Source organism: Vanacampus margaritifer, chromosome 16 (genome assembly GCF_051991255.1).
Source record: "Vanacampus margaritifer isolate UIUO_Vmar chromosome 16, RoL_Vmar_1.0, whole genome shotgun sequence".
Lineage (NCBI taxonomy): Eukaryota > Metazoa > Chordata > Actinopteri > Syngnathiformes > Syngnathidae > Vanacampus > Vanacampus margaritifer.
In genome coordinates, this window is record NC_135447.1 from 3,012,977 (window position 1) to 3,040,043 (window position 27,067).

General features: G+C 48.4%; 6 protein-coding genes and 1 long non-coding RNA gene across 13 annotated transcripts; 4 read left to right on the plus strand and 3 right to left on the minus strand.

The window, feature by feature from the left end:
- Positions 1-43: 43 nt before the first annotated feature.
- Positions 44-6,433, minus strand: LOC144036763 (F-box only protein 40-like). Of its 4 annotated transcripts, XM_077547640.1 has the most exons (10): positions 6,312-6,419; positions 4,851-5,617; positions 4,694-4,728; positions 3,441-3,996; positions 2,891-3,384; positions 2,640-2,819; positions 1,947-2,191; positions 1,707-1,844; positions 1,013-1,283; positions 44-905 (listed from the first exon to the last, which is right to left on the minus strand). In XM_077547640.1, the coding sequence occupies exons 3-10, from the start codon at positions 4,694-4,696 to the stop codon at positions 702-704; spliced, it is 2,091 nt and encodes a 696-aa protein (XP_077403766.1). In that variant the 5' UTR covers positions 4,697-4,728; positions 4,851-5,617; positions 6,312-6,419; the 3' UTR covers positions 44-701. The 4 variants fall into 4 exon arrangements, with proteins under 4 accessions (XP_077403766.1, XP_077403767.1, XP_077403763.1 ...); XM_077547641.1 differs by lacking the exon at positions 4,851-5,617 and having other exon boundaries at positions 3,447-3,996; positions 6,312-6,433; XM_077547637.1 differs by lacking the exon at positions 4,851-5,617 and having other exon boundaries at positions 6,312-6,433.
- On the plus strand, positions 4,814-10,658 carry LOC144036483 (F-box only protein 40-like). Its single transcript, XM_077547175.1, has 7 exons — positions 4,814-4,839; positions 4,894-4,984; positions 6,307-7,365; positions 7,425-7,711; positions 8,543-8,674; positions 8,794-9,064; positions 10,255-10,658. The coding sequence occupies exons 1-7, from the start codon at positions 4,814-4,816 to the stop codon at positions 10,435-10,437; spliced, it is 2,049 nt and encodes a 682-aa protein (XP_077403301.1). The 3' UTR covers positions 10,438-10,658.
- On the minus strand, positions 9,972-20,816 carry LOC144036773 (uncharacterized). 3 transcript variants are annotated; one of them, XM_077547659.1, is made up of 5 exons: positions 20,722-20,816; positions 19,352-19,449; positions 17,226-17,455; positions 11,964-12,121; positions 9,972-11,030 (listed from the first exon to the last, which is right to left on the minus strand). In XM_077547659.1, exons 4-5 carry the CDS (start codon positions 12,085-12,087, stop codon positions 10,525-10,527), a joined length of 630 nt encoding a protein of 209 aa, XP_077403785.1. In that variant the 5' UTR covers positions 12,088-12,121; positions 17,226-17,455; positions 19,352-19,449; positions 20,722-20,816; the 3' UTR covers positions 9,972-10,524. The 3 variants fall into 3 exon arrangements, with proteins under 3 accessions (XP_077403785.1, XP_077403787.1, XP_077403786.1); XM_077547661.1 differs by lacking the exons at positions 17,226-17,455; positions 19,352-19,449; positions 20,722-20,816 and adding an exon at positions 12,771-13,616; XM_077547660.1 differs by lacking the exons at positions 17,226-17,455; positions 19,352-19,449; positions 20,722-20,816 and having other exon boundaries at positions 11,964-12,531.
- Positions 12,940-14,791, plus strand: LOC144036778 (uncharacterized). 2 transcript variants are annotated; one of them, XR_013288725.1, is made up of 4 exons: positions 12,940-13,257; positions 13,399-13,519; positions 13,601-13,643; positions 13,948-14,791. It is a non-coding gene; the product is annotated as an uncharacterized LOC144036778 (long non-coding RNA). The 2 variants fall into 2 exon arrangements; XR_013288724.1 differs by lacking the exon at positions 13,601-13,643 and having other exon boundaries at positions 12,967-13,257.
- On the plus strand, positions 15,700-18,316 carry trarg1b (trafficking regulator of GLUT4 (SLC2A4) 1b). The gene is made up of 3 exons (XM_077547664.1): positions 15,700-16,182; positions 17,250-17,376; positions 17,921-18,316. The coding sequence occupies exons 1-3, from the start codon at positions 15,814-15,816 to the stop codon at positions 17,932-17,934; spliced, it is 510 nt and encodes a 169-aa protein (XP_077403790.1). The 5' UTR covers positions 15,700-15,813; the 3' UTR covers positions 17,935-18,316.
- A 309-nt stretch (positions 20,817-21,125) lies between the features above and the next one.
- LOC144036774 (beta-crystallin A1-like) lies at positions 21,126-23,716 on the minus strand. Its single transcript, XM_077547663.1, has 6 exons — positions 22,740-23,716; positions 22,627-22,672; positions 22,427-22,545; positions 22,081-22,222; positions 21,867-22,009; positions 21,126-21,509 (listed from the first exon to the last, which is right to left on the minus strand). The coding sequence occupies exons 2-6, from the start codon at positions 22,663-22,665 to the stop codon at positions 21,362-21,364; spliced, it is 591 nt and encodes a 196-aa protein (XP_077403789.1). The 5' UTR covers positions 22,666-22,672; positions 22,740-23,716; the 3' UTR covers positions 21,126-21,361.
- A 542-nt stretch (positions 23,717-24,258) lies between these two features.
- On the plus strand, positions 24,259-27,010 carry vtnb (vitronectin b). Its single transcript, XM_077547650.1, has 8 exons — positions 24,259-24,461; positions 24,584-24,700; positions 24,797-25,051; positions 25,255-25,394; positions 25,983-26,139; positions 26,202-26,366; positions 26,428-26,754; positions 26,823-27,010. Exons 1-8 carry the CDS (start codon positions 24,386-24,388, stop codon positions 26,957-26,959), a joined length of 1,374 nt encoding a protein of 457 aa, XP_077403776.1. The 5' UTR covers positions 24,259-24,385; the 3' UTR covers positions 26,960-27,010.
- The last annotated feature ends 57 nt before the right edge of the window (positions 27,011-27,067 follow it).

The window sequence follows — 27,067 nt, forward strand, 5'->3', positions numbered from 1 at the left end:
CAACTTTGAATGCAAAAACAAAGCAAACCAAATTGTGTAAATGTACTATTCGGTCTAATTTAATGAGGTTTCATCACAAGAAAAAGTTGCATTCAAGTCCATTTGGGTCATTAATTAGACTTTGATATCATGGGCGTAGATATTTCTTTCAAAATAAGCTGGTAGTGACTGGAGAGTCAGGAATGAGTAAATAAATTCCAAACATGACTCGACAACCTAATCACAATTTTGGAATTTCTAGTCTAGTGCACTTTTTATCTCTGCGAAATGAAAAGTTTGATTAATTTTTTTCAATACATAACGCCCAATACAATTTTATACAATATTTGATTCTAACTAGTCATCGTTCCTCTTCAAGACTCGGCAAAATTCTGAACTGTTATGAATTATGAAAATGATGGAAAAAAAAATTATGAACTTGGCAAAATTATGTTGCAGGTACTTCAACGTAGAATTAGACAAGACAAAAGAACCTCAAGCGGAGTATTGACAATTCAGCTGCAGACATTTTGCAAAATTCAGACATCAAAATAAATAGCACACTTTTTTTTTTACATTACATTGAAGTCAATGAAAATTCAAACTCTTCTAAATGAAATTCCAACGAGTCCGAAAGATGTTGATGCTTTCCAAAGCAGTTTTTGCGGCTCAGAAAAGAAAGTTGATAAGTTGCAATTAAAGGGCCAGTACGCGTCTCCATCTCATTGGCTCACAGCTGCGAAACGTTGGACCAGACTGGGCGTCTCGGGGCGGATCTCTTCCCGCATGGCGCCAACGAGGGCGACGGGCCCATCAGGCAGGCAGGTCTCGTAAAAGGGACAAACTTTGAGGTGGTCTGCCATGGCTGAGGCGTCACTCATCCGCCACGATGACACCGACGACAAGGCCGGACTGAACTGCCACACCTGCAACGGGATGACCTGTCAACGCCATTTTTTGAGGAACCAAAACGGTGACAAAAGCAGACTTTCCAATGCCATAGTAAATGGAAAGAAGGCATGATGATCCTGACCGGCTCGGACGTCCATCGGACCCTCCTTCCGGGACGGGCCGTCCTCTCCCAGCGCAGTGAGACCGTCCCTCGCGTGGGCAGCAATGTGGCGCAAACCTGCCGCATGAGGCGAGACACCAGAGCCAGCTGCGACAGCGACAGAGCGTCCAGGAAGGAAGCCAAGTGACACAGGAGCTCCCAGGGCAGCGAGCTCAGAGCGTCAAAGGTGTCGGAGCACGGCGGCGGACCGGCGTCCTCGGATGGACGCAAACTGAACGAGCTGAGACGTTGACTGCCCAAGGAAGTGTGAGGGGAAATCAGTCACAACATTTCACACCAACTAATAATGAGGAGGAACATCCTTTAGAACTAGACCCGCCCCCAACTTGTCGCCAGCCAATCGCAGGGCATGCTGCATTTCATGTTGTTCAATATGCATTTTTTAAGGCGCTTCTTGCTGTCAAAAGTTTGACAATATAATCAAAAGTAATCCAATTGTGGATCAAAACTTTCAGTTTTTTTTTTTTATACAAAATGACCCATTTTTTTTTACCCATAAGGATCTGACCAATATTTATGAGTTGTTTTACACTAAAAGACCAATTTCTTGACTCAAAGTTGGGTCAAATTAAAAAAAAGTAGAGGATCGGTCCATTTCTGACCCATATTGGGTTATTTTTGACCCAACAGTTTTTAGAGTGGAATACGATCTCACTGGTATGTGACGGTGACGGCAGGCGTGTTGCCGGCAGGTCGGAACCTCCTCCAGGTGTAGGTGCAGCCAAGGTACGCCAGGGGGCAGCGTTGCTCGAACCAGCCGCTCAGACCCGACTGAATGTCACAGTGGACGTTCCTGAGGACACACCCAGCCCAAGGCGGCCTTCTCATCAACATCCAAAAGTCACGTGTGCGTGGGTGTGTCAGGTGTCGGACGTAAAAATGGTGCAGTTGTCACCTGACATGCGCGGCAAACTCCCGGCGCAGGAAGCTGTGACCGCACAGGAAGTTGAAGGCGCAGCAAGCGCGGTTGTGCCGGCCGCTCGCGCTCTCGTCCTGCAAAGTCAGGTGAAGACGCTTTTGGCTCCGGTCCCCGGTGACCTCCGCCACGGTGCTGCCCCGTTTGAACGGCGCAGAGCGGAACCGGTGCGTTTGCGTTCCCACGTCCACATAGCGACCATCCGTCGCTTTCCACTCGCTGATCTGGAATCGAAAATCACAATCACGCAAAAAGGTGGCGCTATGAGCTTGAACTGTAAAAGCACTTGAGCCAATCAGAAGCCTTTCTGGCATGACTCCTTGAGACTTTTTTGTGGGTCTCGTCATGATGGACATGTCCACCAAATTTCAAAGTCAATCTGGATTTTTTAATTTATGACTTTCCAAAAACTTGTTGGATTTGCTGTTTTACGGCGAATCATCCAACTTTGCCACACACAAGGACCAAAACGCCAAATCTTTGCAAATGAGTTTTGCCCATCTGTCCAGTATGCAAGGTTGAAATTAGGTCTCGTATCGAAACGTCCTTCAGTGACCCCTGAACATTTGCCAACAACCATCAATGAAAACTTGACGATTTAGCATCAGCCGAGCGGCTCGTAGAAACGTGAGTCCCAAAACGGCTCGCTATTTTGAGAATATGCGCAGTGACCTTGTGTCCTCTGGCCTCCCTCTCGGCGTAGCCCAGCAACGTGTCCAGAACTTCGTCATCGTACAAGCGGTCTGGGTCGACGGGCAGGTCGGACGTGTCCACGCTGCGATGCTGGCTCGGTGCGCGAACGCCCGTGTCGTAAAGTTGCGCGCGGCTGCGGTAGCGGTAGCTGGTGGGAACCTGCGCACGAACAGTTTCAAGCCACAGTTCACATTTCAAAGTTGAGTGTGCGTGGACTGTTTGCGGGTGACCTTGAAGGAGTGCAGGGTCTGCACGGGAATGGGATCCAGACTGCCGTAGACAAAATCTTTGTCTCTGGGCGTGCAGGCCTGGATGTGTCCGAAGGCCAGCAGCATGCGGCCGTGATGGACCACGTACATGTTGTACTCTTGAGGGCTCAGCTCCTGCCCCAGACGCTCTAGAACCCCATCCTGCCATGGCGCCAGACCCGACTTGCTCATGTCCAACAGCGAGGGGGAACTCACACCTTCGGCGCCGCCTTCTAGTCCGGCTTTCTTCTCGACGCCCCTCGGACCGCCTTCGGTTTTCTCGCTGCTGGCTTCCGGGTCGTTCCGCTTGGCCTCGGCTGGAGCGCGGTCAACTTTCTCAGGGCCTGACGTCGCCTCGCTCATCTTCGGCTTGTCCTCATTTGGCGGCGAAGGCTTTTTGGCAGCAGCCTGGGCCGTCGCCATGGTGACAGCGGCTTCACGAGGGTTGCTGTCTTCTGGCCTGCTTGTGTGGAACCCTGTGAGGGAAATTGGAAAATGTTTTTGAGAACATCAAGTAAGGAAATGTTCCTACCTGGACCTTTGTGCTGTTGTTGTTGTGCGGTGTCCCTCAAGTGTTCCTCCCGTGTCTCCTTCTCTTCTTCTTGCTGTTGCGTCATCTCCGGGTAGAGCGTGTCCATCCTGAGGCGAGCGAAGAGCTTCTCCTGGTCCACGCGCGCCAGGGCCACATCCAGAGCCTCTGGCTGACCTTCATCCTCCTCCTCCTCCTCCTCCTCCTCCTCTCCTGGGCTGTCCGGCCGCAGGCACATGCGGTCCTCAGGCCAACGGTTCCACTCAGCTCCGCAGACCACCACGCTGGCGGGGCACGTCCGCAAGTGGGAGGCCAGCCGTGCGCGGGGCAGCAGGGCGGGGCAGCCGTAGGCGGCGTTGAGGCAGGGCACTCGGATGTTGGGGCACAGTAGCAGATGCCCCTCCTCTTTGCACAGGTGAAAGCGCGCCCCGCAATGCAGGTGGCATGCCACCAGGGCGCAGCACACACCCGCTTCTGCCCGTGCCCGGCAGCGCCCGCTGTAGCAGGACTCGCAGTGGGCGTGCTGACGCCCCCTGCTGGAGACGCGGCGTGGGGCACTCTGAGAGGAGGAAGCGCAGTGAAAGGTTGAGTCATTTTGCGATTTAAAGTAGAAGTCAACCCGCCCAAAAATTGGTGACAATATGTTCTATGCAGCCCCACTAGTCTAAATATAGTATTTTAGTTAATATTGTCGAAGTGGAATATGAGTTAAGCAGCAAAATCCAGCAGTTTTTATCAATATCAGAAGGCGACCATTTGACATCACAGTTGCTCGAGCCCTCAGCAACTGTGATGTCATCTTCAGTCGACAGCAAGTGGCAAAATGGCCGCCCCCTGAGATGGATCAAAACAGCTGGATTTTGCTTCATAACTCATATTTCACAAATGTAATATTAATCAGAATGTTATGTTTAGACTAGTGAGGTCACATATAACATATTATTGTCAAGAAATGTTTAAGTGTCGTCATGGTGACCAGCGACTTGTGACCACAGCAAAGTAAAACCTTTTCCAAAACTAAACCAAAGGTCAAAGTAGTCAAATACCACAACATGAAACATGAACGACAACGTGCTGTATGAGCAAAAATCGAACACAGCAAAACCATGCGACAACATAACGTTCGTTAACATTGAACAATAAACACATTAACGCACACGATTGGCCTACACACACTGACACTTGATGACATTATGACAATTCCACATTCTAAAATTTTACTTACTAAAAGACTTTTACACAACAGACGTACTCACCATTGCTCAACTCCTACACGGACACTTTTCATGTCCTGCAAACACACAAAAGTTTTTTTAGTCTGGCTTGTCAAGTCCAGAGTGTGTTTGTGTGTTTGTGTGTGCGTGTTAAAAATAGAGATGGCGTGTGACGCCCGTGAAAGCAGGTTTGCCTCACTTGAGAGACGCTGCCGACCATTTTTTTCATGTGGCACTTGTAGACGGCCGTTGATGTTGAAGCGCATGCATGAATCTCATCGATGGAAAGATGAAGGCGGGCTACAGGTGAGGGAAAACGTGAAGGTCACGAAGGTCGGTGGAGGCGTGAGGTCAGACTGACATCTGCCATGAGTGTTTGGAAAGGGAGGGAGGAGTTTGTTTGGCTCTGCTAATTTTAACTTGAACAACTTGACTCCTGCCGGCGACGCTTGAAGGAAACACAAGACGCGTTTCCTGCTCCTCACACGAGCGCCACCGCATGTGTGAGGCGTCGTCGTTGGCAGCTGGGACCGGATCGGAACTTGTCAGGTCCACCAGTACCAATGGTGAGTAGACATCAACGTAGATGCCGTGGCCTTGTATATGACGGGACTAAAAATGCCACCTACTCACTGAAGCGAGGAGTGCAGTCGCCAGCGGCCATCTTGCGTTGCCACTCACTCAGCTTAACTTGAATACATTGATTTCTGCAAGCCATGATTCGACATACTAAGATAATAGACTCTGAATGGTGGATGCAAACAGGGAAATTGGTTCTTTGAGAGCCTTACATGACTTCATACGGGGATCCTGGCGATGTGTATTCAACAAAAACATAAGTTGTAAGAGTGGCAACGTAAGATGGCTGCTCTTGAGCGACGGCTTGCAGCCACAAGAGGCAAGTCCATCATATAGAAGTCCGTGGCGCGGAATGGTACGTTGCCGCCATATAGGATTCACTGGTAGCTGTAAACATTCATAAAAGCAAATATGTTGACTTAGTGAAGTCCAAAATGGCAACTACTTGATGTCATATTGCGTCAAACTTTGTTGTTTTGGTTCTTGTCTGCTTCCCAAATCAGAATCTGAAGCAATGAGGGCCATTTACTTTGTAGGTTGTCACTTTGTCAAGTTCAGTCCATTGACTTGCATTAGTTGAGGTGACAGACATGACACATTCAATATGGCGGATGCTCTAACCTACTAAAACAACGGCGTATTTCCATATATTTGTCAATGGAGATGATTTCCGAACATTAGAAACTTACTGCTTGGCTGGTGCATGATTGACAGGATGTGTGTGCGTGTGTTTTTGCTATATTATGGACAAACGTGTGTGTGTGTGTGTGTGTGTGTGTGTGTGTGTGTGTGTATGTACTTGCACATACTACATTGTGAGGACCAACATTTTTGTGACGTGAGGACATTTTGGGCGGTCCTCACAACTCAAGACCTCTTTTTGAGGCTCAAGACTTGGTTTTAGAGTTTAGGTTTGAATTGGGTTGTGGTTGAGGTTAGGGTAAGGAATGGGGGTAGGCAATCATTTTTGATGGTTGGGGTTAGGGGGAGGGGCTAGGAAATGCATTATGTCTATGGATGTCCTCACAATTACATTTACAATTACAATTACAAGTACGTGTGTGTGTGTGTGTCAGCATACCCACTGCAGGACCTGCTACAACAGACGCTGCGGCGCTCGGGTGGAGGCCGGCGAGTGCTGCCCCCTGGTGGCATGCCGCATGCACTGCGGGGCCCTCTTCCACTTGTGTAAAGAGGAGGAGCACCTGCTGCTGTGCCCCAGCGCCCGCGTGCCCTGCCTCAACGCCGCCTACGGCTGCCCCGCCCGACTGTCCCGCAACCAGCTGGCCGCCCACCTGCGGGCGTGCCCCGCCAGCGCGGTGGTCTGCTGCGTGGAGTGGAACCGTTGGCCCGCTATCGACGCCCACTCATACCCGAGTCCTGACCTGCACGGCAACCTGATGAGTGAATGCAAGGCGGGAGCGTGCCGGAACCTGGACCTGGCCCTGGCGTTGAAGGATCAAGAGCGCTTGTTCCGCTCGCTGAAGATGAAAAAGCTTTTCCCAGAACTGACCCGGTGTGCTGGGGAGGAGGAAGAGGAGGAGGAGAGGAAGAGGAAGGAGGAGGAGAAGAAGAAGCAGGAGAAGAGGAAGGCCATCTGGGAGAAGGAGGCCGCAGCCAAGATCTGGGAGTCTTTTAGCCCTTTTCAAGTCAACGTTACTACAGCGAAGGAAGAAGAAGATGATGAAGAAGAAGAAGAAGAAGAAGAAGAAGAGGAGGAGCTAAGTGAGCTGGAGCGCGAGGCTCTGGCCAGGAAGCCTCTGGAGGCGAGTGAAGCTCGGTTGCAGAATTTCAGCGCCTGGGAGAGCATGTTCAGCATGGCCATGGGCGGCTGCAGGGAGGCGGGGAGGGGCCAGAAGCAGACGCCCGGCGAGCCCAAGAAGCAAGGCGGGGCCACGTTGTCAGCGGACACCGGCGAGGTCGCCCCCTTGTGGCCCCCGCCCGCCGAAAAGAAGGCTTTCCAGTACGGCCACTTGGAGCCCATGAAGATCGTGGCTGTGAAGACCTTCAAGGTTCCGAGCAGCTTCTCGGCCAAGCAGGGTCGCATCCGCAACCCGGGATTCTACAAGAGGGACACCAAGGCCGTGGACACCTCGGACCTGCAGGGGGCGCCGCATGTCTGGGAGGAGGTTCAGGTCAGACAACTTGACATAATGACGGTGATGAAGATGATGGCATGATTTTCGGTCCTCAGGCGTCACTGCTGTGCTCTCTGGAGAAGGAGCAGCGAGGTCACCTGATCGCTGAGAAACTTTGCACCGATGGCCTCCTGCAGGACGAGGGCACGCAGACTTTCCATTTCCTGTCGGCGCCTTTCGCTAGCGCCGCGTCCCTGGCGGACTTGACGGCCGGCCGGGAGGCGGAGCTCCACCTGCAGCTGCAGCTGGAGAGCGTCAGCAGCCGCCACCACAAAGCCAGCTCTGCCTTCACCGCCGTGTGCGGACACGCCGTGCGCCGGCGCGAATACGCCGCACATTACAAGTTTGTCATCCACACTTGACGTCAATATTTACATGAACTCATGTAGTAATGACCATTAAACTGCTATTTTCCATCCATCTTCTGTAAAGCATCCTCGTTGACGTCACGTGGCTGCATTGTCTTAAGAGGGGAAGTCACCCCTCGCCCCACCCAAAAAATACAAACAAAAAAATCTTGACAATAATGTGTTCTATGCAGCCCCACTACAGTAGTCTAAATACGGTATTGTGATTAATATGGGGTAGATGCCACGGACTTCCGACTTCCGGGTTTCACACATCAGCAGCGTTTCCAACACTCGCACCCCCACCCCTGCGCTCAACTGAGACAGACACGCTACACACTCGCACCCGTCGATGGGAACGCGCAACCGAGGGGCATAAAGACGGAAGCGCAAGTACTGGGACAGCGCTGATGTGTGAAACCCGGAAGTCGGAAGTCCCGCCTCCTCCGTGGCATGTAACCCGTTGTGTTGGTGAAATATGAGTTGAGCAGCAAAATCCAGCAGTTTTTATCGATATCAGAAGGCGGCCATTTTGCCACTTGCTGTCGAGTGAAAATGGCATCACAGTTGCTCAGGGCTCAGGCAACGACCAATCGCAGCTCAGCTGTTTTCTGAAGCTGAGCTGTGATTGGTTGTTACCTGAGATGGATTAAAAAGGGCTGGATTTTGCTTCATATCATATTCTACAAATGTAATATTAATCCGAATGTCATGTTTACACTAGTGAGGTCACATATAACATTATTGTCAAGAAATGTTTAAGGCTGAATTCCCTTTCAAATGTTGACAGAATTGCTTTTAGTGAGCAGTTTGACTTTTTGATGCAGGAACGTGCACAGTGACATCCAGATGAGCATCGACGGATGGTTCCAGCACCGATGTCCACTGGCATACTTGGGCTGCACCTTCAGCCAGACCAGGTTCACGCCATCCACGCACCAGGCCGAGGTGGTCTTCGCGTAAGATCAGCCGTCCTGTGCATCCTGTCCCTGTGCTTGTGTGGGACATCGACTGGTCGCCGGTCTGTCGTTTGCCTGCCATGCAATCGGCTGCACTGAATTTGCTTCATCGCTTCAAGGGAGGATCTGGGCTGCTTCCAGCTCCGTCCTGTTGTCCCAACCGCCGAAAGCTGCGCGTCGTCCTTTGACGCTCTGAGCTCGCTGCCCTTCGAGCTCCTGTGTCACGTGGCGACGTTCCTGGACAGTCTGTCGCTGTCCCAGCTGGCTCTGGTGTCCCGCTTGATGAGGCAGGTTTGCTCAACGTTGCTGCCCACGCGAGGGATGGTCTCCCTGCGCTGGGAGAGGACGGTCCTCCCTGGAGGCCGGGTCCATTGGAGTGCTGAGCACAAGGTGAGGGGAAGAACGGGTCAGTCTAGTCCATGCGCTTTCAAATTTGGAAGCAATCAAACGAAATGTCCAGGAGAGTTGGGTGTACTTCAGACATTTGGGGTTGAACGCAGGTGTAAAATGTAGTGAGGGAGGTGTGGTGTCTAGAAATGTAAATATTACAGATGTACTTCTATTGTAGAATAGTAGCCATCCTATTACTCAATTCAAAGCTATAGGTCAAAGGTCTCAACAGTCCTGCAGGTGTGAGAGGTTTCCCTCATCCAACACAGCTGATTCCAATCAACAGGATCGTTATCAGGCTTATGCAGAGCTTGCTGATGAGATGATCATATATCAGCTGGAAACAGCAGGGAAACATCTAAAACCTGCAGGACTCCGCCCCTCCAGGACTGGGGTTTGACACTTACGGTTTAGCAAGCAATGGTAAACATTTGTAGATTACAGGTTAGTGACCGGCTGATATACAGATAACTACATTTATCGTTTATTGAGTGGACTTTTGTGCATATTCATTAACTAATTTGCTGCCAAAAACATATTTAAAAAAGTTATATTTAAAATATTGCCTCGGTCCCAAAAACGTATTTATACGTTTTTCCTCCTGCTAGAGCATACAGAAGGCTTTGATGCAGCCTCTGACCTGAAGAGGACGCTTAAAGCAATGGGAGTTATTACAAAAACGACGTCCAGCAGGTGGCAGCCAAGGCCATGTTGCAACAAGCTCTTTCCTCCAGTGTTTTAAACAGATTCGTGAATAATGATGAAACTTGGCTATATTCTAATGCTAATTGCTGCAAAACGGAAACAGATACAAATGTACTTTTTTCCTGATAAAAGAAGAGACTCTCATCTTTTTTTTTTGTAGGTTCCATGTTTTTATAGCAATAGAACACAATATTCTGTGGGCCTTGCAAAATCAGTCCAAATTCAGTAAAACAGCCGGCCGGGAGCGAAGGGGGTTGCTTCGGTGAAAATGGCTGCCAGTGAATGAATTAAGAAGTAACATTACCTAGTTATTCTTTTGGCTGCACCATTTTGGATCTTTTAGACATAAAATCAGATCAATCAAAGAAAGCTGTGTCCAAAAGTGTCTTCACTTTTCTCTGTGTTTATCCTGACAAGGTCCAGAATTGTCAGGATGATTCCAGCTCACAGAAATCCAAAAGCGTCGTTTGCTTGGGTCTGTGCAGGTGTGGCACTTTGGCAGCAGTTTCTCGGCCGTGGACGCCTGGAAATTCCGAGACATTCCGTCCATGTCGGAGCACCTGACGTCGTGTCCGTACTACGAGCGCCAAAGCAGAAGCAAGCGCGTGCTGCTGCCCGACGCAAAGTGCAAACGCCAAAGAGGAATGTACTCAAATCATCATCAATAATTCATAGATAGTCATCATAAAGTTGTTCTTCTATCGTGTCATCATTCGTCAACACAACAATCATCAGATACATGCAGACGCACATCGTTAACGTCCGTCTGTCGGTTGTATGTCGACCTTGAAAACTTGTTGAGCGTGTTTGTCCTTCCTGTAAGAGGCGAGGGTGTCCAGACAGAGGGGGTCCGCCAAATGAGCGTCTCGCTGCGCGACGTAACGGCGCCTCCTGTTGGCCCGGTATGCATCCAGCCTCTCCTCCTCCGCCCCTGCGTCCTGCAAGACCCCCTCCCACCTCAGACACTCCCTCACCTGCACATCCGACGGAGTCGGCGAAGGTGTAGGTGGTGGCGGTGTCTGCGGTGTCTGCGGTGGTGGCGGTGGCGGTGTCTGCGGTGGTGGCGTCGGCGGTGTCGGCGACGTCGGCACCGGGGCCAGCTCCGGCTCTTTGGGGTTGCTGTCTGAGGCGATGGTGAGCGGGGGCTCTTTCGGGGGATCCTTGCCCTTCTTGCACATCACTCGCCGTTTGGATGTTTGAGCTCGAGGCACCGGGGTCACCTGGATGGCGTCGGAGAGCTTGACTGCCGAGATGGGCTCAACTAGAGTTAATGAGAGTTGACAAGGATTCATGAGGATTCGCCGGGGTTCAGGCTACGTTTACGTTCCTGGCACACCCCATTGGCCAAAACATACAACACTAAGATTTTCAAAACACGGACCAGATTGACTTGTGTAAACACTGCGCAACGTGACGACATGTTTTGTGTGCATGCATGTCACTCCACAAACGCATTTCGTTCACATTAGAAGTCACATTTGTTTTTGTAAAGTCAACCACTATATAAAAAGATTGGATTAAACAAAAACAAATCAAAACTGGACATCGTGCTCTGCAGTGTGAACGTAGTCTTAACTTTCTGTCAACTAACTGACTTAATTCATCTCTTGAAGCAAAACACGTTCGTTGGTCATAAGCACAATGCAGAGTGCGGCTGCGTGAATCAAATCTGATCAAATGTATTTAGCATTAAAGTTGATTGCAAAAATCTTTTTTTGTGATTACTGTTAATGAACTGATACTCATTATTTGGTATAGTTTCGTGATGAAACAAAAGCAATGAAACAACACTTGCACAATATCACACGAGAGGGAGTCATGTCAATGTTGTTTAACCTCAAAGCTGACTTCACCACCGCAAATGAAACTTTCTAGAACCGTCCCTTTTATAGCAATAATAATGGATTTTAATACTATTTTTTGAACGCTAAATTTAAGCCCTTAAAATGTGTGTGGGAAATATGTCAGATGAATTAAATAATAATATGGATAACTGATTTTACAACTGTTTTTATGATCCCTCTTTTAATGTAATCATTAACCAATTATGGAATGAAATTAATTTACATCGGTCGATTACACAATTGCTGAGAATAGATGAATTTGTAAGATACATTTCATTTGGGCAACTTTTGAAAACAAATACAACTCCATCATTGCAACAAATTGATATTGATCACGTTTTCGCATTTACCTGGTTGCTCTGTTGGTGTGTGTGAAGTGCAAACTTTCTTTCTCTTTTTTCTTTTCTTCCTCTTCTTCTTTTTGTCGTCCGAGCTGCTTGAAGTCTTCATCTTGTGGTTGTCCTCCTCCGACATGCTAGCAAGCTAGCTTCTCCACACTCGACGCCGCCTGATAAAGACAAACACACAACCAAATGCACTAGTTGTTTGAGTTCTTCAGTACCGATTAAAGCGAATTTATTGTGGTTAAACTTTTGTGTTCTCAAGGCACAAGACGTGCAGGACACTTTAGCTAACGGAAGTTCGCTGCACATGCCGTTGCCATGGCAACGCAATACAAGCCACAGCGCCGTCTTACTATTTATTTATTTATTATTTTTAGTTTGAAACTTCCAAAACTGAATGAGACCCACACTGCCGTTGAATATACATTAACAGCAATATCTGCTTGTGTTTGGAAGACATCGACTGTGTATTTCGAATGAATACTAGACTTCCGGTTTTACTTTCGGGTAGGGGAAACCCAGAGAGGGTACAACTGTCGTGCGAACAGAAAAATAAAAGCGTCATCAAAGCTTCATCGTGACGTAATTTCAACACGAAACCTTCTGATATGGAGGCATACCCAAGTCACAGAAACTAGAATTATTTGTATGTACAATGTAAATGTACACATGACATTTTCGGATTCACTAATGTGGGGGTTTTCAAATTAATGGGTTAGGATTTACAACGTTGCCAGCAAAACATTTACACAGGACACTTCGCTGTATTTAATATTGCGTAATACGATTAAACTGCACCACACTCCAAATCACCTTATCTTATCAACTTTGTTATTTACTAACAAGTAGTCAACCATCGACCTCCAACATATGCTGAGTCATCTGATGTTTTGTTTTCCTCCCGGTTTCACGGTTACTGTAAAGAGCCTCCACTCGTTCATGTGACTGTCTCTCTTCCGCCGAGATTTCATTATCAGTGGTGAATAAATCGATCAATCACTACATTGATAAAGGATCGAGTTCCGAGGAGGGGGCGCGGTCGCAGTGATTGTGCGTAGCCAACGTGTGTCGACAACTCCTGCCTGCTTACGTCATCACGCAGGCAGCTGACCGGCGTGGGAAGCCGGCTGACTTGGGTGTGGAAGTGTGCGTGCGTGCGTGCTGAGAAGGGGTCTGCAGCTCGCAAAGTGGGTCAGGAACACGACCGTGCTGGAAGAAGAAGACGAAGGACGAGGAGGAGATTCCTCTTGAAGGCTCGGCTCACTCGTCTGCTCGGACCGAGCGACCGGTTCCGAACAAGGTGGGCCGCCTGCGTGAATGTGTTGCGATTGACTGATCGATCATTTGATTGATTGCTGGCTGCCGCCTGAGCGTCTTTTTGCTTGAGTAGCACATTCGGGCGGCGGCACCGACACTTTTGGAGTCCACTTGTCGTCCACAGGTCTCGCAACCGCAGTGTGGTGCGTCGTCATGTTCCCGAGAAGAAGAAGGGTGGTCCAGATTCCAGAAACGGGCCTGCTTAGGCAGAAGGGACAATTCCAAAGTCCAAACATTTCAACAGGGTGAGCGGGGAATATGCGGGGCTCCAATCTAAATGTAATTTCCACAGACACAAGTGTACCTAATTTACTGTCCTTTGATAGTGGTTGGAAAAGCATCTTAACGGCTCATGGGCGCCACCTACAGGTATTGTCCTTACAGTATTAGGAAACCAATGTGAGTTGATGTTATGACGTGCACTACCGTCTAGCGGTAAGGGTTTGATGCACACCCGATACATTTAAGTGCAGCGGTGTTAACGTTAAAACAGGGGAGTGTGAAACTGGCTTCAAAATGTTAAATAGGCTACTTGGTGTCAAAAGTTTGCAAACTACTCCCGTCAACCTTTTTAGGGGCTCGGTCATGTATTCAAATGTTCCTATAGGAAGTTGAATGTGTCCATTTCTGAAGCGTGTTGTCCAAGTTTCAACGACGGCTTGTCTTCCCGCAGGCTCATCTTGAAGATGGAACGTTTTTGTTGGCCTGTGGCGCAGACGACGACGACGGCTGGCGCGCGAGCAGTTCTTCGCTGGCCAGCTTTACGTTGGTGACGCTAGCTAAAGCTGCCAGTTGAAGAACTGTTCCGCTCAGCTCCGGCCTCGAACACGCAGGAAGCGCAAGCAAGCAAGCAAGCAAGCACGCGCGCTCTGAAATGTCGTCTCGATCATCTGTTTGACTGGATTTCACGTTTTTGCTTTGAATGTTTTCAGCGGGTGATTGTACAATGTTGCGAGCCCCACGAGTGGTATGTGGGCTCCCTCTAGTGGTACACAAAATAATCACTCAAGCATGTCCAACATTTCAATGATGGAATACAAGCAAATATATTAGGATGATGCTTGTAGCTTGCTTAATTAGTACAATTTTAAGTACAGTTCAGTTAACTTAGAAGTACATTACATTAATCTTTAAAAATATTTGTATTGAACTTATAAAATGAGATCTACTTTTGAGATATGAAGTATTCTGTTGTTGATGGTTACTTTGAAAGCTAGCTTTTTGTTTTGACATTGGGAAACCACAAATATAGGTGTTTTTTTTTTTAAATGAATATTTTAACTGAATATAAAATAAAGGTTCCGACACTGGTGCACTTTCTCAGTATCGCCACTTGGTGGCGCTGCCAACCTGCTGTATTGCTTGAACGTTTGTGCGCCTCCTTTTTTTAACTGCCAGTGTGTGATAACATGGTGAATATGAAGGATTTCTTTGTAGTACAATCAATGTATATGAATATGATGTATGTAATATATGAGACACAAACCATTGAAATAAATTTGAAGAGCAAAAAAAGCCCTTTTGAACTTGTTTCCTGGTTGATGCCATTAGGAACATTATAATGAATTCAATAATTGATGACTGCACGCATTAATAGCCATTAGAAAATTTCACTTAACTATGGGCGTGAATTCTGCTCCAGCGTGACGTCACAGCCAACGTGTGTAACTGGGATGACGTCACCAACTCATCGCGTTCCATCAAAGAACTGTCCAATGGGGAAGGTTAAGAAACGTGAGTTTGGTGACGAATATGGCCAGCGAACGTCTTCCATATTCTTGCCTCAGTTGCCATCAAAAGCTCCAAGTACTGTATGCTACTAGTGCACTCTTTGTTCTCAGCACTTTGGCATAGGACCGCTATACATGCTCCAAGTCATCTTTGACATATGCAGCGACTGCATGTACTAGTACTAGCTGCTACTTTATCATTGAAGTACTACTAGCTTACATCTAGTGTTTCATTACTTCATCACATGTACTAGTAGCCTATGATATTCCATATGAATAAAGAATCAAATCATTTTTCCATATCTCCAGCTTAGGTGCGTGTAGCCTACTAGTAGCGACAGTGGCACTAGTAGTTAAAAGGCGGTTCTAGTATGACAAAGTGGTTGTGCTAGTGCACCGAATTGCTTTACTAGTGGCAAAGCGCGCGTTAGTAGGAGCTGGGAATAGCAGCTTCCAGGTCCTTGGCGGAGGTAAGGGTCCATTAAGCGCGGTACCGGTTCGACTGAGCTCTGCACTTTTGGGCTGGACGCAACGCGCACACGCATCTGAGTCAGCAGCAAGGCACGCGCGCGCCTTGCTCGCCTCGGCGTAAATGGAAAGCTTTTACGCGGCGCACGGCGTGCACGCGCGCCTTAAGTGATGTCTGCGGGCGGGGGTTTGGGGGTGGGGGGCAATGTGGACCTGGATGAGAGCATCAGAACCTCCCGGCCGATCACACGGATGGAGAACCTTTGAGGTTTGCCTCCTTTCAAGTTGCAGACGCCCAGGAAGACTTTTTCTTTCTTTTTTCTTTCTTTTTGGCCGCGAACATGGCCGTCAACACGGACAGCTGCTCGGTTCCGGTCCGGAGGGACCCGTCCAGCATCGGAGACTTCCACGACACCGAGAAGCTGCTGAGCGCCGGCGCGGGCGGGGTCAGTGGCGGTGGGGCGCGCGGCTCGCCGGACCTGCGCGGCAGCATCCGCTCGCTGGACGCCGAGCAGAACGGACACCGCTCGCCGCTCAAGTCCGGCTCGGTGGGCCAGCTGGCGGCCGCGCCCAGGTCGTCGTCCCGCCTCAGCCTGGCATCCGGCGGGCCGCCCGGCCCGGCGCCGCCCAGCTACCTGTGGCTGGCCGTCCTCTCCTGCCTCTGCCCCGGCGTGCCGCTCAACATGTGCGCGCTGTGGTACGCCAGCGTGGTGAGCTCACAACTTTCAATTCTTTACTTTGCGCATTTCAACAATTATGACATCTTTTCACAAGGCATGACGTGTAAAAAAAAAAAAAAAAAAAAAAAAGTGTCACTGGGTCCAAATCCCTAACTGGGAGAGATAGCCTACCAGCAAAAGCCACATTTTTTGCAAATGGTCCGAGAGAGTTCCTTCAAAATTCCACTCTCAATTCCAATTCAAGAATGAGTTCTTGCCCTCATTTGTTCCCAACTAACAGCAGAGGGATTGTTTAAGTGGATCTACAGAGCACAAGGTTCAAACTTGCGGCCCGGGGGCCAGATCCGGCCCTCCACATCACTTTATGGGGCCCGCAAAAAGCAAATCATGTGTGTCGGCTTCCATGATCCTTGATCAAATCTGGACCAACATTTTTTCATTGTCATGTTGCACGAATAATGTTGAGATTTTGCTGATTTTATTATCCTTCACGTCTGATTTTAAAACTAGTAATCCATCCATTTGTTGTGTAACTGTAATAATACAACATTTATTTGATTTCACCGTCATAACGGCCCACATTTTAACACGAGAACTTTGACTTCCGCATCGGGCAAAACAAAAAGAAACTGCTGACGCTCGAGGAGACTGTTGGAGCACAACGTTGCCATTTTTGTATTCTTCCTTTGAAATGTCAAATGGTTGGAAACATTTGAATTGTAGCAGAGCAGCGAGTTGTGTAGCTCGTAACTTTGATTTAGAAGACACAAAACCGTCTCCGCCACTGGCATGTCGGCATCACAAGGAATTGCTTCCTCGCGGTTGCGCAACTTTTCACGTTAAAATGAGCAATTTGTCACATAACGTGAAACATAACTCATTAATATATCAACTTTTAATGTTGTATCATGTTGAGTCAATTGATATTGACCTCCGTAGTATTTTGTATAATCGATAGAAAAAAAAACAAGTCTCCATTTTGTACATTTACTGACATCAAAGAGCTCCTTCCCTTTTCCTTGGGAATCTTTTTTCGCCCACAAGTCTGTGTATACGCATTGCCTGTCACTGACCTCTGACCTCCGGCTTGTGGCCAGTCCCGCTCGGTGCTGAACAACGGCGACGTGGAGGCGGCGCGCAAGTACGGCCGCGTGTCTTTGCTGCTCAGCCTCCTCGCCATGCTGCTGGGCGTGGCCGTCATCGTCTTCATCGTCTTCACCATCGGTACGACACGCAGTCACCTGCCGCCATTTTGTCCGTATCGCTGCCGTCATCTCCCATAGCATGGCGGGGGGAAAAAAAGCTGAAAAAGTGCACATTTGTTGATCTGTGAAGGTTTGTTGGTGCACTAGTTGTCAAATTATCCACGTGAGGGGTGAACACTAGTATCCACTTAGGCAACAAGATGAAAACAAGACCACATTTGGAAAACATAGAAACAAGACAAAGAGCGTACTAGTACATGAACCTTATTACGCTAGATACCAAATAAGTGCTCAAATTGCACTCCATAGTCACTGACACCAAAACTCTGGTCTATGTAAGCTCCTCACTATTAGACAATTCCACATGCTAGTCAAATAATGTTACTAATGAGAGAAAATTGTTGACATCAACCCTTACTAGAATGACTAGTGACATGCTTATACTAGTACAATTTTACAATGTTGCTAGTTTTTTTTTTTTTTTTTTTAATACTGTGCAGTTGCAAACTAGTGCACAGTTTTGCCTCACGAGTAACATTTTTGACACGTGTGTGTGTGCGCAGAGCTCCAGCAGTGAGCGTGGGTCCCTTGGACCGGTTCCGAACTTGGCCCAAGGGAGGAGAAAGACGAGATGGAAAAGCACAAACGCGAGAAGAAGAAGAAGAAGAAGAACTGATGCGACGGAAGACAAATGACGACATCAGTCTGGCACTGCTTGACCCTTAAATAACCTACAAGGTCAGAATTGGAGGTGGGAGGGGCTTGAGACACACACACAAGCACACGCAGTCACACAGTCCCGGTTGTCAACAAAGATCTTCTGGTGGCGACTGGCTTCACAGGGAACTTTTTGGAGGAGCCCAAAACAAAATCAAAATTCAATTCCTGCAATCACTTCAAAATGGCCGCCCCAGAGAGAAGCAGCGCTTTTTTGGTTCTTCCCAAAAGACTTTGGAGCGTCCCGCCCGTGTTTCTGGTGTTGACGTGTACTTTGTATGTTTCTACTGTATGACTGACACGCTCGTTTGTTTGCATGTGTCAAATAAACTGGAATGAGCATGTGACACCAGTGCGCCATCCGCACAACTTTTTCGTTTCTGGAGTGGCTACAAAGTGCAAAAAAGTACAAAAAGTTGCAGCTCAAAATTGGAGAACGAGTCTGCGGTTGAAAGAGCTGACGGCGGCAACGCAAACCGCAGAAAGTCAGACGGCACGGTTGCCACGGCGATGCTGGGGTGTGAGATGTGATGAAGCCACGACTGACCTGAAAGCCAAAAGAGGCCAAAGTGAAAGTATGACAACTGCATGTTTGCTGCTTCATCAGGCTAGTTGGAAACGTGATTGGTTGGAGACATAAAAGCAGTCCAATCCATCACTTCAACATGCACATGCAAATCAAGTCAAATAACCAGAAGTCAAACGTAATGAGCAACATAACAGAAGTCAAACCAAATCTCTAAAACTCCATCAGTATTCGTGCAAATCAGTTTCTTGGGAGGAGCAAGATGGCGGCCTCGCGGCTTCAAAAGTCTTGTCCTAACGGCTATCCAGTCATATATTCAAGACAGTGATTAAACTGCGCTCAGCGCCGCAAAGCATCCTGGTCTATGTAGTTCACAAGGCTACGTTTTTTTTTTATGGAGATGTGCTGCTTTTAATATTTTAACAAATGTGACGACATTGTGACAATTTTAATATTGCTTGTTACATCCCTAACAAACATAATTAGTAATAAGTCAAAAATAGAAGTAAATAAATAATACAAGTCATACTAAATCATAAAATGAGCTAAAAAATCTGTCCAATGTAAAAAGTCAAGTGCAATAAAATGACTGAAATGTGTTGAAGTCAGTAAAAGTCAAAAGACGAGCAAATTGTTGTCGCTTGGGTTGCTTTGCCAGTCCAAGCAGAAGAAGAAAAGCCAGCAGCACTTCACTGACAGCACACCAAAGAAATCGATCATGCTTTCGACTCATCCGGCCTCCCTCCCTCACCTTGTTGGTTATTTGGCCAATGGGAAGAAGGAAACAGCCGCATGGCGCGTCTTCAGGAAGTTTCGCTTTATCCGCCCGTCCACCGGCTAACGGTCTTCCTGGGGAGATGAATCACAAGATCACACATACAAAAAGTCACATGATCACACCCAAAATGTCAAATCTTCTTTCTCAGGCTTCAAACCAGGAAGTGAGTCATCAGCAATTTATGTTTGTTCATTTTCCGCGCTGTCCGTTTCAAACCAGGTCTGGTTTTTCAATTAAGAGGTGGATTTAAAAAAAAAAAAAGTTTTCCAAGAATAATGGACAGATGAATATATTCTTCAAATAATGTTTAGCTGCAGCCCCTCATATATCATCATGAAGATGACTTGAATTTTGTGATGTGTTTACTTGACTCGATCGGCCACCAAACAGCGAGACAAACGCGTCCCCTGAGTGGACAAACCTCCTCGCCCATCGCCGACTTCCTGCATTAAGGCTTTTAAGTGATTAGCGCTGCCGAACCCACAGCATCTCTCATTGACACCGCCTCCTTTTCCTCATTATCGTCATTCATCATTGTCATCAGGACTTGCGTAGCTCCAAGTGCCCGTGGTGTCATTTGCGACGTGTGCAAGGATTAGAGGAGGTTGGGGGCACACATGTAAACACTCTTGTGTGCGCCGTCCTGCGGTTAGATTTACTGGAGCAGGCACTTAGAGGGAAGTACACCCCAAGAGAGCTGGTTGGAGGAGTGGGTGGGGGGGTCAGCTTCCTATTACACGTGCAAACATTAAGAAGGCCCTTCCACAATGTGGCCCTCTGCTGGTGATGTGGGGAAAGAGAAACAGGGCTTCAAGATATATATATATATATTATTTATTTATTTTTATTGGGGGGGGGGGGGTCTTCCCCCCTTCCCCACTCGGAAATGTATATGAATGTTTATCAGTTTTTTTTGTGTGTGTGTCAGATTTGACGATTGTTACTCCCCCACCACCCCAACGCATTCCAATGAGCATCAATTATATGCGGATTTTCGCGATTTCCAGACCAACTCGGTCCCTAAACTTCCGCAAATTAGAGCGGGTCCACTTGTACTTTACTCAAATTGGCTTCAAAGTCCCGTCCTAACGCCAACAAAAACTATCAAGAAGAGGACTCACTTCACTTGAAGCCCGTGAACAGAATATTATACTATTTTTACTCTCAATCATTTTATTTTAGTGGAAGTTATTTAAATCACATTTAGTCAGGTGGGGAAGTCACTTGTCAATTTACTGTATTGAAAAATCAAAATGTCGGCAATAACAAAAAAATATTAAGTTATGATTGAAACTGAACAAATGAATTATATATTACACTTAAAAATGCTAAAAAATGCTCACTTTGGCCTGTGTCTGCCTTCACTTCACAACTTGCTTGGACCAGTAGGCCGCCATGTTGGGTGCCGACGTCATCATCACCATTAACCTCGCTGTCGTCAAGAGACGCCAACTGTCGCAATTTCATCACGTAGCTCAACAGTGACCTCCAGCGGCAACAAACGAACAATGCGTGTAATTAACTCTCTCTCTCTCTCGCTCTCTCTCTCTCTCTCTCTCTCTCTCTCTCTCTCTCTAGCCATTCATCATGTTATGAAGCTAATAAAATTTTAATTATAGATTTGTTTTTCTCCCAGTGTTGAACACGAGTGGTGATATATGTTGCGTATGCTATGACTCGCTGAACTGAAATATTCAATGATGGCATGTAAAAGAAGAAAGAAGAAAAGAGTGACATGGCACTGGTGTTGTTTTTCTTTGTCTTTATTATTTTTATTCAAATACGATGAAGAGAAACTGATGACAAAGTGCCGCCCACCTTGTTCAAATAGGTCTCACATCTTTCATCATGTCAAAATACAAAAGTTGTGTGCACCACAGTGAAGCACCACCGGGATGCCACTTGGACCGGCGGGACCCGAGGAGGCGGCGGCGAGATGGAGGTGGAGGTGGAGGAAGAGGAGGGAGGATGCGAAAGAGGACCTCAGTGCTGGATCCTCCTGATGGACTGGATCTGGGGTGTCTGAGCGTGAGAGCCGAACTCCCGGAAGGACTTGTACTCGCCACCGCGGCAGTCCGACTCCACGATGTACTGCTGGCCTCTGTAGCCCGGATACTGATAGCACACGAACCTGACAGAGAAGAAACAGGGAAAACGAACTGGTTAGCATCAGCAGCTAACATGTTTGACATCAGGCGCAAACAGATTAGCATTAGATGCTAAAACGTTTGACATTAGCAGCTCAAAGATGAACTTCTGAAGCTAACAGATTTAACATCAGGAGCTAAGAGGTTAGCGTGAGAAGCAAACTTTTTTCTTTCTTTTTTTTTACATCAGGAGCTAACAAATTAGCGCTATGAGTGCATAGCAACAATGTAGTGAGTAATTTTGATAGTGTTGACTGGCAACAAACCAGTTGGGCCTGTAAGTAATGAAAAGCATCCAGTCAAGAATCAACAACGTCCGTGGCGGCGTGTAAATGACTCACGCTCCGCTCTGGATGCGCATGGATCCAACCTGGTTGTTCAACCAGCCCATAGCCTGCAGGGAGGGGTAGTCGTCGGACAGTTCAAACTGGCGACCCATCATGTTCTCCGTCTCGTAGATGGTCATGCGAGCGTCCTTGTGATTCTGAACGCGAAGAAGAAGAAGAAGATGAGCCAAGTGGCGTGAGATTCCCGCTATCATGGTTAGCATCTTACGGCGCAGCAGATGGGCCTGAAGGAGATCATCCTCTCGATGCGGTACGAGTTGCTGCCGCTGTAGGCCTCGAAGCGGGGGTAGTCGCCTTTCTCCAGGACGAACTGCTGGCCGCACAAGCTCGAGTGCTCGTAGCCCACCCAGCTGGACGCGAGAAGTAAGTCAGTACTCGGTCCTGTTACTGTTAGTTCGTGTCTACGTCAAGTGGAGTCTGTTACAGGTTTTAGCTAATCGGGTCCTAAAATGACGCAATGAGTTCGATGCCACTGGGCTGGCTTCTGGACGGCCTCGCTAACAACAACCCTCATTCGCTTTCCACCCTGTCATCCCGGAATGGAGCATACGTACGCGCCGCACTCCACCTTGAGGGAGCGGATGTTGTCCAGGCCGCACTCCAGGATGTTCTGGCAGCTGGTCGTGAACTCCACGCGCTTTCCCTGGAAGTGCTCCTGGTCGTATACCGTCATCTGCACGCACAAACGCAACTGGCCTCATTCCGGGAGTCCGCGGCGTCATCGTTGGCGTGTCTGTGGCGTCGGCGGACTCACCTTCCAGGGGCCGATGGGCGGGGGGTTGGTCTGAGCCATCTTCTTCCTGGGTGGAAATAAACGTGGCAGACTGTCAGGTCGGTAGGACTAAAGAACACGCAAAACTTTCTTACCGAGCAAAGTGCTGATCTGAGTGACGCAGGGTTCCACTGACGGGGCTGCCGAGGCGACGGGTATGGGGGGCTTATATACACCGCACTCCGGGGGGCACGGGTCGGAGGCCCCATGTCAGCATTTTGCTTTGGAACTGACGCCTTTGTTGCCACACTAGACGCTCAAATCAGGACACGTTGCGTTCGGTGCTGCTGATCCACTTCACAGTTGGATCTCATTCACTTACAATAAAAGGATTTGGACCCTCATAGACGACAATAGACTTTTATGAATGGCGTGCGTGTGTGTGTTCCTTCACCTCATTAGCGTATTCTGCACCCAGAGACACAAAATTGGGCTTGAATGACATACAAAATACGGGCAGGAATGCGTGTGTGCGTGTTTCTGCTGATGCGTGTGCCTCAGACGGGACAAAGAAACACGCAAACTCAGCAGGCTTACGTGAGGCGTTCATGTCGCATCACACACACATAGACATAGACGTATGTCAAACATACGGCCCGCGGGCCAGAACTGGCCAGCCAGGGGGTCCAATCTGGCCCATCAGGACAGAATAGGAACAGCATAATGGTGTCCTTCAGGTACTCGCTGCTCACCTGCAATGCAACGCATCTTGGATGGCTTCTTCTTCTTGTGTAACTGAATGGTTTGCTGGTAAGCTTTTATTTTGAAGGCCAGAATGGTGAAGGAAATGGATGTGCCGAAATTGGTGGAAACTGACCAGCTTCTTGCCGTCTGTTGAATCTACGCATGAACAAAATACACTTCTTACGCTTGATCATGAAGAAATAGCCCCGGCAGGAATGGACGACCACCACCGCAGCCTGATGCAGTACGACGGCTGCCGAAACCGGCGCCATCCAGATCGGCAACGTCATTAGCATCATGTATCTCTAGTCAGAAGGGTAAAAAAGCCACAAAAGTCACCCTGAATGCTCTTACTGGTGCCCACTGAAATACTTGTGTGGATTGGACAAACAGAAATGGATTTGGGGTTATACAATCTCAGGTCGGCTGATAAAAATGGGCTGCCTGAGATTGCGTTCCCATATATCTCTGGTAAGGAGGGTCACAGAGCCACAAACGTCACCCTGAATACTCTTACTAGTACCATCCGTATATGATGACATCGTCATCCCCAGCTTCGTCATCATCACATTGTTTTCATTGGATGCTTCGTTAAATTCATAATTTAGTGCAAACACACAAAAAGCACACAAACACAAGTATACATGCACATTTTCACACACAGATACAAAAACACAAAGTGGGTGTTTTCGATGTCTTCGTAAATGTCAACATGATCAAGGTCGTAGTCTGCTCTCATGTTTGCTCTCAAAATCAATAGTGTGCCCGCGCGTGTGTTTTAAAAACATGCTTTTACAACATTTTAACACAAAACATCATGATGATTGTGTGTGTGTGTGTGTGTGTGTGTGTGTGCGGGCGTGTATTTGTTAAAAGCAAACATGACTAGACCAATGAGACGGCTGGACGTCCCCACGTCAGCGTGTTTTTCGTCCCCGTCCTTCTGCCATTTTCAACTCGGACTGACTGCTCGCTTGACATCGTCGTCGTCGTCGTCTTGGAGGAAAAACTTTTCACTTCCAAACGTTATTTCTTCTTTTCGTCTTTAATCACCGCCATGAAGACTCTGCGCATCTTCATCATCACAATGATGATGATGATGATGATGATGGACGCCATCTTGGCTGCAGATGGTACATCAACTCTTACGCACACACACAGAATCATGACACGATTACACCTCCAATGTCATCGCGCACATTTTTTACATATAACACACATGCATGTGTGTGCGCGTGCGTGCGTGCGTGTACAGAGACGTGCGCCGGTCGCTGCGGTTCTTTCGACCCATCAAAGAAGTGTCAGTGTGATTCCATGTGCGTTTACTACGGAAGCTGCTGCCACGACTTTGACCAAATGTGTCCCAAGAAAAGTGAGTGACCTTGACATGTGTCCTTCAAGTGTGTCCTCATGTTAAGTGGCAGAAACTCAAGTGTGTTTCTCTTGTGTGCGTTTGTGCGACCTTCAGCGGCGCGTGGCGACACGTTCGAAGACGCTGAAGACAACCAAACCACGTTGGGGACGCCGGTGGACGTGTTGGCTCCCACCGCGGTGCCGACATCCACCTCGTTGCCGACCTCCACCTCGGCACCGGCCAGCTCCGAGCAGCCCGAGCCTCAGCGCTCGACGGCGCCACCTCCGGTCCGAGACGCGGCCGCCTGTAGCGCGAGGCCCTTTGACGCCTTCCTGCAGATGAAGAACGGATCTGTGTACGCCTTCAGAGGTACGCTTGCTACGGAACAGACAAAATACACAAAGAATCAAGACATATTGCGAACGTTAGCATTTTGGACCAACCGGAGACACGTGAGGACATTCCGGTCATTGGAAAGGAATAACTCCCTCACATTAAAAGTTTTGTTTGTCTGACTGGGTGTTAGCATGTTAGCATGTTGTTTCTGACCTGGAATGGCGGCCTCCTCGCAGGCGAATATTTCTTCGAGCTGGACGACAAAGCCGTGCTTCCCGGCTACCCCAAACTCATCCAGGATGTGTGGGGGATGGCGGGGCCCGTGGACGCCGCCTTTACGCGCATCAACTGCCAGGGCAAGTCCTACATTTTTAAGGTGAGCCAAGCTAGCGTAGCATAAGCTAATGCAGTGTTTCCCAAGCTGAATGCCAGCCAAGTAAGTGAACTCATTCACTGGCAGCCATTTTCACTGACGCAACCCCCTTCACTCCCGGCTGGTGTATTGGATTTGGACTGATTTTGCAATATTGTGTTGTATTGCTATAAGAACACGGAATCTACCAAAACAAAGATTAGAGTCTCTTCTTTCATCAGGAAAAAAGTATATTTATTCTTATCTGTTTTTGTTTTACAGCAATTAGCATTAGAATATAGCTAAGTTTCATCATTATTCACTAATCTGTTGAAAACACTGGGGAAAAGAGCTGGTTGCAACATGGCCCTGGTTGATCTCTTATACTCTGCTGCCACCTGCTGGCCGTTTTTTTGCTATAACTACCATTGCTTTTCAGGTGAGAGGCTGCATCAAAGTCGTCTGTATGCTCTAGCATGAAAAAACATTTTAATTTTTTTTATAAATACGTCTTTGGGACACTTAAAACATTACAAATAGAACGTATTTATACGTTTTTTGGGAGCAAATAAGTTAAGGCTGTTTGACCTCACTCCTGCCGTCGACCCCCAGGGAAGGAAGTACTGGCGCTTTGATGGCAACGTCCTGGACGAGGGTTTCCCGAGGGACATTTCAGAGGGCTTCGATGGCATTCCGGATGACCTCCACGCCGCCTTCGCCGTCCCCGCACCCAATCACCGGCAAAAAGAGAAGGCCTACTTCTTTAAAGGTACGCAACCCGTGGACTTTCCTTCACTGTACTCTTGCGCTCATCACGCATGTCCTCGTCAGGTGATCAATATCACGTGTACGAGTTTGTCAACCAGCCGACCCATCACGAGTGCGTCCAGATGAGTCGGTCTTCACCGTCGCTCCTGTTCTCGCGCTACACCGACCTCTTCTGCGACCAAAGTCTGGACGACTTCTTTACCGAACTATTTGGGGGCGCAACCTCAGGTCAGACTCGGGCACAGGACCCTCACGTCGCGTCCGCCATTCTCATCTTCATTTTCGTCAGCCGGCAGCCGCTCGTCAGGGCCGCACCTCATCAGCAGGCACTGGCCTGGTATCAGCCCCCCGGTGGATGCGGCCATGGTGGGGCGCGTCTTCCTGAGCCCCAAACCCACGTCGCCGCCGTCCGCTAGGAGGCCAACCTCACGCAGGTGGAGGAAGCCCAGCAGGAAGTACCGACGCAGGCAAAGCCGACAAACGCTTTTCGATGACTTCTGGGTCGACTTGTTTGACTACGGCGACGCGTCAGAAGAGGAGGTCGCCGCCGTGGCGCCGGTGCGGGTGCAGATGTCCGCCAGCACGCCGGTTCAATATGTCTACTTCTTCAAGAGAGGTTTGTCGCCGTGCGTGCTGCGATGTGCGCGCCGCGGTGTATGACGCGTGCGCGTGTTGTGTGTACAGATCAGTACTACCGAGTGGACCTGCGCACGAAACGCGTGGCACCGGCCGTGCCGCCTTACCCGCGCTCCATTGCCAAGTTCTGGATGGGCTGCCAGCAGGAATACGCTCCTGACACAACGCACGCTGAAAAGAGATAAATAATTAAGTTCATAAATAAATTCATAAATAAATGCCAATACAACAGCAAATGGAAAAATTTCTGAATATTACACTTAACTGGCTGCTAAGTAGAGTTTGGTTGTATT